Source organism: Xenopus tropicalis, chromosome 2, assembly GCF_000004195.4.
Source record: "Xenopus tropicalis strain Nigerian chromosome 2, UCB_Xtro_10.0, whole genome shotgun sequence".
NCBI lineage: Eukaryota > Metazoa > Chordata > Amphibia > Anura > Pipidae > Xenopus > Xenopus tropicalis.
The window spans coordinates 149,296,775-149,307,221 of NC_030678.2; the positions used below are offsets into that span (position 1 = coordinate 149,296,775).

The 10,447-nt window shown below is 38.0% G+C and overlaps 1 protein-coding gene across 1 annotated transcript in view; it reads left to right on the forward strand.

Annotated features, from left to right (window-relative positions):
* Positions 1 to 10,422, forward strand: part of LOC733724 — a 28,538-nt gene extending 18,116 nt beyond the window's left edge. Inside the window, exons 12-17 of the mRNA XM_031897228.1 lie at positions 306 to 371; positions 2,379 to 2,437; positions 4,182 to 4,245; positions 6,068 to 6,190; positions 6,976 to 7,047; positions 7,795 to 10,422. Of these exons, the coding sequence (XP_031753088.1) occupies positions 306 to 371; positions 2,379 to 2,437; positions 4,182 to 4,245; positions 6,068 to 6,190; positions 6,976 to 7,047; positions 7,795 to 7,889 (479 nt within the window). The 3' untranslated portion in view covers positions 7,890 to 10,422. The remainder of the gene's footprint in view (positions 1 to 305; positions 372 to 2,378; positions 2,438 to 4,181; positions 4,246 to 6,067; positions 6,191 to 6,975; positions 7,048 to 7,794) is intronic.
* Positions 10,423 to 10,447: the final 25 nt, after the last annotated feature.

A 10,447-nucleotide genomic window follows, 5' to 3' on the forward strand; every position in this document is an offset into this window, starting at 1 on the left:
CCTTCATAAGTACCCTTTTTTTGAGCAATGTCTCATACTGTTCATATGAGACACTGTATTTGACTTAAGAATCTGTAACTTTAAATAAAAAAATTGTTATTATTGCTCAAATGTTAATTCTTGTGAGCTGAAAACTGCCTTTGACAAGCAGTGCCGGGCCATTTCCATTCTCATGAATGCCAGTAGTGCCAGTAGCCAGAAGGAAGGAAAGTAGGTACATTGGTTATTGTATAATTACAGTTGTTGTAGGAACAGCTGTAAAATAAATAGATAATAAATATATGGATATATTTCTTTATTGATAGTAACACCAGAAAATGACTCTCATCCATCAAATTCTGTACCAAGCGGAGGTTCTGAAGTCAGTGCAGGTAATAAATATTTATTTCAATTCAAAATTCTCCGAAAGAGTATACATCTCACAGACTGGACACTATAACCTTGAATGTTTGGGTTTAACTAGTTTAAGATTCTTTCAGATAATTGTAGAGAGCAATTTAAAAAGTGCCCCGGCGCAGGAATGAGGCAGACTGTGCTGACACTATTATTATGCCACACGTGCCAATGACAAATCACAGAGCTTACACCTTGGGTACAGTTACATTTATCTCAAGCTGCCCATACATTGAAAGATCCGCTCCTTTAGTGAGGTTACCAAATGGATCTTTCCCTGATATGCCCACCTTGAGAATTACAACAGGTATACAGGCCATCCAAGGACTGCATCACAAACTGACATGGTCATCACTCTGACAAGATCTTTAAACCTGTTCAATCAATATCTGCCCAATGTTCAGCCACATATTGGCCGGGTAGGCTGATATCCAGACTAAAGGAGTGGAATTGCCAGCTAACAGCTGACAGCCAGTCCATGTATGGCCACCTTTAATGTGGCAACCAAACTAGTTATTCCTCTGTTTAATTCCACACATTAATTTAGATTACAAGCTTTAGGTTGTTTATTATGGGGTGAACTACTATGTAGATATCATACTATTATAGATTAGCTACAGCTTTCTCATAACCAGAGCACTATACACACATAGGTGATCACATTGCATGGCCTCTGTGGCTTTAGTTATTCAGGTCATTGGGCCAAACAACCCAATCAATAAGATCTCTGCACTCATATTCAGGGTAAGAAGGTCAGCTGGGGTGCAGTATGGCTTGGGTGCCCGGAAAGTCAGTACAGGTGTAGGAATTGCCCCTGAAATTTGAATTTTCTTTATAAAACTATTTATTAAAACTAAGGACAAAAAGATCAGTGTTTAAAGGTGAATTGAAACTTAACAAATAATTAGGGTAGAAGTGCCGCACATTATCTTGTGTGCTTCTGTACCAGCCCAAGGCAACCACAGCCCTTTAGCAGGGAATATCTGTGCCTAAGAAGATGCCTGTGTATACAGTACTGTGTATATAGAATATAAAAGTCACAGTACAAGGCTGATTTTGTTTAGATTCACATTACATGGCAGCTCAGAAGCTGGTGTATTCTGCTTCAGAATTTAATCATTAGCCCTGTAGCATCACATTATATGACATGAAAACCAAATTTTCTGTTTATTTGCAACAACCCCTAAGCTTAGCGTCTCAGCAGCTGCCCAGAGCACACTGAGCATGTTCAGTGCCATAAAATCCAAGATGAGGAGCTCCTGTGCACAACTTTGAAGGCCTGAATTATTACTGTTATAGGATCGCTGAATCTCTAGGCTGCTTCAGTAAATTTAGTATATAAAACAAAGCACTTTCAGCCACATTTTTTGGAAGCTTATTTCTCTTAGGGTACCCTTCCTTTCAACAGGATGAAGCTCAAATGCAAGTTCAAATTTTGTTTGGCAAAATGCAAAAAATATGAGATTATATCCAAGTCTTGCAAAAAGAGCAAAGATCCAGCCAAATCCCTGAATTCCACTGCATCTCTTGAACAGAGGTTTCCCCATACTTCTCTCTAGAAATATTGATTCATGTTGTTAAATACGTCATTTTATTTATTCCATTGTCTATTCTGAAGTCTAAATAACCATAGAAGGGCTCATTTATAAACACAAACACAAATTTGCTTCTGGGCATTTACCTATGGAAACCAGTCACATGTTTAATTTCATCATTCTACTTACAGCTGGCTCAAAAAAGCTAATCACTGATTGGTTGCTATGGGTTACTGCCCAGGTGCAAATTGACCCAGTGTTTTTAAATGAGCCCTAGAAAACGTTAAAGATAAGAATAATACAGCTTTACCTGTAGTTCCTTTATAATGTGGCACTTTGCATACACACAGTCTGTGCCAGTACCATTGTTTTGGGAATTCTAAATGAAATTGATAATAAGATAAGTGGCTTCTATACTGAGTTTAAATATCTCTAAATTGTCTTGTCCAGTTTTATGTGATACTGAGAACCGAAATGGGCCATTTGCAGGCACTGATACCTCTACAAAAGTAAGATTGTTTTTAAATCTTTTATCATTGTTTTGCCTTTCTTCTCTCCGATGAAGTTTGGGAATCCATAGTTTGCCCTTTACTTCTCTTGTTAATGACCCCCTGTCAGTACTGACCCACAAATGCCATTTGTTATTTAGTAGTTTATATTATAAAACAATGTTATTATTCAAACACATTTGCTACAAACTCTGTTTTTTTTTAACAATTCTTTTATTGAGTTTAAGTGTACAGTTTGCAGTATATTGTTACCAGTTTCATTTTGCTTATTGTACAAAAAGTAAATAAAATAAACATTGTAACAATATCTTCTTTATTGATACATATATTATTCGTCATTTAACCTTAACTTCACGTCTATTTTCATACCATCCAAGGAACAACTGAGATATTGTTATTATACTTTTTACTTTGTATTTAGGTGTAGAGGCTGTTCAGGGGGGGTTTGGAAGTGGGGCCTTCCCCAGCTTGCAAGTCTTAGGGGGGTTCTGCATCTATCCATGTTGCCCATATTTTATAAAATTTTTGAGGGCACCCCCTCCTTTATGTATGTAAGGCTGATGCCACATGTGGCGTTTTTACGCTGCGTTTTTTCTCAGCCTAAAAACGCCCCGGGCACCACACACCTGCCAAATTACATAGAATATACCCTAATAGCTCCCCACTGTGCTGGAGGTGTAACAAATCAGAAGGCACGCACACCCATATCTGGCTTACGTGCCCAGAAGTGAAAAACTATTGGAAAGGGATATTAGATATAATACACAAGGTAACACAGCAACTTATTACAATATAAAGTGCACCCACCATATTACTTTACGTTGTACCTGAAAAAGAAGACACATTATCAGATCCACTTACCTTACATCTCCTGCAAGCAGCAAAATCGCTGATTCCTCAGAAATGGAAGTCTTCCTCCTCCCCAACAGTCAAGGAATGGCTAATAAAAATAGAAGAAATTAGGAGAACCCCAGCCCACACAGCCCCTGACTATGGCGATTTTCAGCCTAGTACTGGTGACGTAGCAAATCCCGTTTCCATGGTGCTAATAGTGCAAAATAGTAAAAAACGCAGCGTATTTCAGCTTTGATAATCATAGATTCCCATGCTGCAAATTTGGGTGATTTCCAGCATAGAGCAATCGTTTTTTTTTGGCATACATGAATAGTATAAGGAGTAATGTTCTTTCAGCCCTTTTGGGCGATAAGTCTTCTACCTGATTTAGCAGTATTATTATTGGGTCTAACTGGAGTACTAGGTTTGTTCTGTCCCTTATAATGTTTGCTATTTTCCCCCAAAAGCGTTGTGCCCGTAAGCCACTCCACACCATATGCAGGAAGCCAGCCGGGGAGTGATGGCATCTGGGGCATTCTTGTCCTATGTCTGGGTTCATTTTGTGTAGTCTTTGGGGTGCAACATTGATACGGTGGGGGTATTTCAGTTGTGTTAGTCTGTCCCTGCTGCTGCTGATCCCTTCAAATGTCATCCCATTGGTCCTGGGCAAGCTGGGGGAAGGTCCCGTTGCCACTTGGCTCGTAGTTTGGTAAGGTTTGTATTGCTTGCCCTCATCAGCTGAGCATAAAAAACCTCTCTCAGTATTCTCAGTTCTCTTTGTGTTTTTGCATATGTAAATATATAAGGCCTAACGTACCCCAGTTACTTAATACAAGGATATTAGCTATTACAGTGATTGTTTCCGCAATGCTGTGTTGAGTGGATGGGAATGGTTCTTTTATTTTTCCAGGTTGCAATATTACAAGAATATAAACGTATGAGAGATCAGATGTTTAAAGGAGACCTAAAAGAAGGTAGGAGTTCATAATTTTGTTTATGGAAAATAAGCATTTAATTCAGTTGATGTGTTGTTTGTTTTTACAGCAATTTGAATTTGTTGCTGCAAAAAAAAACTTGATTGTGATTATTTTTGAACTTAAATGTTTGAGATTATATTTACCAAAGAGTGAAAAGAGCGGCGGGCCAAGCCAACTAGGCACCCTAGGCAAAGGTGCCTCTTCTGCCTCCCCCTAGTTCTGCCCCTGAGTGAAAAAAACACCACAGAGCACCAAGGAGAAATGTCACAGCTCCCGATTCGTTTGTTCAACAAAGGGTAAATTCTCACTTTGGCCCTTTGATAAATATGTTCCCAATGTGAATTTATGCTTCCCCAGTGTGACAATGTGCTCCCTGAAGCCATTTAGGTCTTCAGTTTCAGGTAATTATATCCCATTAAACAAAAGATTCATTCCAATTCAAAAAATTAGATATATTTAATCACATGTAAAAAAATGCCTTAAACGGTATGTTGGTCAAACAAGTCATCCTTTAAAGGAAAGAATACGAGAGGTAGGTAACAGGGGAGGGAACGAGTCGGGGTAGGTAACAGGGGAGGGAACGAGTCGGGGTAGGTAACGGGAGGGAACGAGTCGGGGTAGGTAACAGGGGAGGGAACGAGTCGGGGTAGGTAACAGGGGAGGGAACGAGTCGGGGTAAGTAACAGGGGAGGGAACGAGTCGGGGTAGGTAACAGGGGAGGGAACGAGTCGGGGTAGGTAACAGGGGAGGGAACGAGTCGGGGTAGGTAACAGGGGAGGGAACGAGTCGGGGTAAGTAACGAGTCAGGGTAGGTAACAGGGGAGGGAACGAGTCGGGGTAGGTAACAGGGGAGGGAACGAGTCGGGGTAGGTAACAGGGGAGGGAACGAGTCGGGGTAAGTAACGAGTCGGGGTAGGTAACAGGGGAGGGAACGAGTCGGGGTAGGTAACAGGGGAGGGAACGAGTCGGGGTAGGTAACAGGGGAGGGAACGAGTCGGGGTAGGTAACAGGGGAGGGAACGAGTCGGGGTAAGTAACGAGTCAGGGTAGGTAACAGGGGAGGGAATATATTTGAAAAATTACTTAAAAATTAGGCTTGTTGGATTTTTCGCCTAGATACAAGATTACCCCTGGGCGTGAACTTTGAATGTGTTAAATATATTTAACACATTCATTTAGTCCTCTTCTAATCTTCTCTTCTACATACTCAATACATCCATCTAGTCCTCTTTTAACCTCTTCTACATCCTGTTCTGATTGGTGGATAAATGTTTTGTTTAAATATACTCAAATACACTCAATACATTAATTTACTCTTCTACATATTCTTCATATACTTATATTTGCACCATTAGAGGGTGTATTTAATGTACAAAAATAAGGAGTAAGCCCTAGCTATGTGTCACTCTGTTACTTATTGTATTTACCTTAATAAATGGTTTAATTCTTGAACTAATTTCTCATACATTTATATGTGTAACATACCCATTCACCTTTTATGAAAAATGTTGTCTGATTGGTGGATAAATGGGGTTCTGTAATTGCATATTTAATTCTGTATTTTGATTGGTTGTTTTAGCTTTAAATACTTGCGTTTCAAGGAAACTTTCATTAGCCAATGGTTAAGTGCCCCTTTCTTGCACAAAACGCTGTCTATGTCTGAGATGTTTTTTCTTTAAATAAAACAAATCTGTTTTAACTGCACCGCTATACTTTTTGTTGGTCCAGTTTAGTGCCAGCCTTGTTCTCATTTTGGAAATAAGTAAAAAGTTCAGATGTGTATGTAGCATATTTGATTTTAGCAGTAAACACTTTTTTAGATGATGCCAAACGCTTCTGGAATAAAATCCACACACAGGACCACAGACTCTTGCTGGAGAACATTGAGAACTCTGTAAAATCTGTCAGCAATAAAATCCTTAGTGGAGAGGCTGAAAATCAAGGTATGTATTTTATATCATATATAAATAACTTTAGATTATTTTAGATAATTAGATTTTAGATATTTGCTGAATTTTGAACTGACCCCAATCAGCGAGAACAAGACACACATCCTCCCAAGAGTTGTACAGGTATAGGACCTGTTATCCAGAATGCTCAGGACCACAGGTATTCCGGATAAGGGGTCTTTCCGTTATTTGGATCTCCATTACTAAAAAAATCAATAAAACATTAATTAAACCCATTAGGATTGTTTGCATCCAATAAGGATTAATTATATCTTAGTTGGGATCAAGTACAAGGTTCTGTTTTATTATTACAGAGAAAAAGGAAATCAGTTTCAAAATTCTGAATAATTTGATTAAAATGGAGTCTATGGGAGACAGGCTTTCCGTAACTGAGCTTTCTGGATAATGGGTTTCTGGATAAGGGATCCCATACCTGTACTAGTTACCCACACTGTTTTATCTACTCTTTCTAGAGATGTCTGGCTTTAATAGGGTGAACCTGTGCCCCTACATTAAAATGTGTGTCTTATTGTAATTAAACATAAACCTCCTGTTCTGCATTGAGCTCAGTCCTTTGCTGCCCCCACCTGTTGTAAAAATTACCCCTATATGATTTTGTGGCTATTTATGTTCTTAAGGGCAAGAACCCATAGTGGTTCAGGCATCCACAATAGATTTCTGCTATCCCGGGTAACTAACCACTCTGAATAGGAGTCGCTGGTGGAAAGCCCTTCGTGGGTTCTTACCCTAAAGTTGAATGTTACATTTTTTATTTTTAGATTACGAGGAAGCATTTAGATATCTGTGGGGAAGCCGGTGCATTGAAAGTGCAGTTTTACAAGAAATGCAAGGTAAACATTGTTTTATTTCAAGTCCACATCACCCAGCCTAAATCTTTCCTGCTCACTTTTAGCTTGTACAACCCCAACCTCTCAGCCAACCCCAGTGTTTAAGGCACGTGTTCATAGCATGAAGTTTAAAAAAAACACCTTTATATAAACCTATATAAGGGGTGGCTGACCTTTAAGCTAACTTTTAGCATGTTATAGACTGGCCTTATTCTTGCAACTTATTTTTTTTTCTTAATAGTTGAATTATTTGCCGCCTTCCTCCTCCTCATATTCAAATGGAGGTCAGTGAGAGAGGCTACATATTGTCAATTATTACTAATTTTTCTATCCACGACCTCTGTCATTCATATTCCTCTCATTTATGCCACTACCTGCTTGTTAGGGTTAATAAGACATAGCAACCAGATAGCTGCTAAAATACCAAACTGGGAACTGCTGAACAAAAATCTAACTAAAAAAACATTAAAAAAAAATTGTACATTGTCTCAGAATACCAATGTCTACATCATACTAAAAGTAAATTGAATGGCAAACTACCCTTTAAGCTGCTGTTTAGTAGGGGGGCAGCTGTTCAAGCTGAACAGCGTATAAAGGCTTATGTTTATTCATAACTCTCTACAGAACTATAGAATGAAACAGTCTCCAATAAGGCAACTGCTGCCCTAAAATAGCGTGTGTATCAGATTAAAATTTTTAAAGTAAAATCTTTTCACTTTGTGCTTTCCTTATATTGTTTCCCTTTGCTAGCAATCGAAGGGGAAATCCAGGCTCTTGACGAAACTAAAGAAAGACTGCAAAAAAAGTACAAAGATTGGTCAGAATTATTGGGAACAGGAAACTGATACAGAAGAAACCTAACCCATCCATAGAGCATTGGTAGAGACACAGCTGAAGTCAATCACTAAGTTCTACTCTTCTTGTGAGGACACCAAACAAGCAGATTTTTTTTAGCTGATATTAGCCACCAACATTCTGGGCTACACAGTATTAGGTCCCAGGCCAACAACTGGATCGTATTGGGGGTCTAGGGAGATGTTTATATCAATGCAATACAGTCCTCTGAGGATTTTTTTAACTTGCCTTTTTTGACATATCCAGGGCCGGAGCCTAGGGCACAACACTGCTGGTCACTGTGCTCCCGCCGGAGATGGTGGGGTAGTCAGTCAAGCAGGCCGATAGGCAGATTTTACCAGCTTGTGTATGGACACCATTACCCCGGTACTAGTCAGTCTGCACAGAACAGCTCTCCTATACTCAGGCATGGACCAAAGTACTTAACATATTTGGAGTTGTTTTTACCTCCTACATTTTATACATCAGGCATTAAATAGCTCAAAATATATTTTAGAATTTAATCATTTTAACATTGCTAATGGCATGTTGCTATGGAAGGAGTTTCAATGGCAGTACCACAAGCCAGTAAGCCCAACATCTAATTAACTTCAGAAGAAGGCAGCATCCCCACGCTCTGATGTAAAAAGGAAAATCTGGTGCATATCCTCTATGGAAACTCAAAGTGATGTTACAATGTAAAATAGATAAATATGAAGCATCTTGGTCCCCGTGGACATCTTGGTGTGAAAATCAAGAAAACTTAACCCAATCAGGAACTAGCCGTCAGGGCACCTGACTATTAACCCAAATTGACTATACTGGATAACCAGTGGACAGCCACAATATACGCACATGCATTTTAAAATGTCTATGTAAGAACAAAACCATAGCGAGAGCCTCTTTAACTTAATCCCCCGCCCTGTCGTTCTTCTCTTCTACACAGTTTTGGTTATAAAATGGTTAAACTTTTAAATAACTGGGGTTGTGGCACTTTTTTTTCTTAAAAAGGTGAATTTTTATTTTGTTTAATATATATTAATCTAAAAAAAAAAAACAAACCATGCTATACAACTGGTTGCGGTGAATCAATAACAATGTTGCAATATGGTGACATTACCGGTACAATATTTGCTAGGGTGATCTATTATTGGTGGCAGGTACGCATGTCAGAGAGGTACAGTATTGTAGCTAGTATTAGCCTGCATTAGAGGTTACAAGCCCAAGGGGTCAGGGTTACACCAGTCTGCCCATACTCTCAATATTATGGTCACTTTATTGACGACATTATATGGTCAGGAACATCTCAATTTAATGAATTCCTCACCATTTTAAACACAAACACATATAACTTTAAATTTACCTTTGAGTTAAATCATAATCATCTTAACTATCTTGACATAACCATGTCTACTGAAAATGAACACATCACTACCATCTTCGGAAAAGAATGTTCAGCCAATACTATCCTAAATGCTAAATCTAGTCATCCTAAACATTTGATTCATAATATACCATTTAGTCAATTTCTACATTTACAACGAATTTGCTCAAAAGAAGAAGATTTTTAAATAGATCTTTAGCTTTTTCTATAAAGTCTTAGAGAGAGGGTGCTGAAAAAGTAAATACAAATGATACAAATGATACAACATCACAGTCAAAAGATATTTCTACCATCTTATCTTGTATTCTTACATATAGTCCTCAGTATGATGCGATTAAGAGAATTATAGATAAGAGCCTAGTTATCCTTAAGACTGATCCGACACTAGACAAAATTAACACATCAGTGACTAGGCATTTTCATGAATGCTCCAATAGATCATTGTCTAACCTTTCAGTTCTAGGCATTGATAGAATTATCCCAAGTCCTAGAGGAGGCAATATTACCAATTCCCTAATTGAAAAAAACTAAAATGGATTTCTTACCTAAACACACAAACAAACCTGAAGGTTTAAATTACAGCTACAATGTATCTTGCTATGTATAGTTAATGAAACTGATGTGTCTTGGAGAACTCATGTAGCATGACTATTATATTCTTTATGGATACTCCACATACACATCCTTTCAAATCTGGATTGATTGCTTTTTACATGATTTAAGAATATGTACTCAAATAATTATATAGCTTAAAATAAACCCTATTCATATGTTTCTTCTATATAGTGCTAGCTCTATAATGGATAATTACTACACAATGATTTAAGAAGTTAAATAATAAAACAAGGAATAAATAAGCCAAGAACAAAGCTCAAACTAAAGACATAAAACATTTTGTATATACTATTCTATGGAGATCCCTAAACTACATTGCTTTAACACCCGTGCTTTCTTTCTCACAACCACAACTGTCACTTAGTTAACTTTGATTAACAATACATTGTGATTGGTTGAATTTTTCCTTTAAAGCCATTGGCTCATTTTGCTTTAAATACCTATTGTTTGCAGATTGTAATGCAGCCTATGATTAAATACCATGTAGGTACAAAACATGTAAGGCTTTGTAGCACTGTTAGTTTAAATAAACTATTTTTACTTCATCCTCTGAGCTACTGCTGATTACTT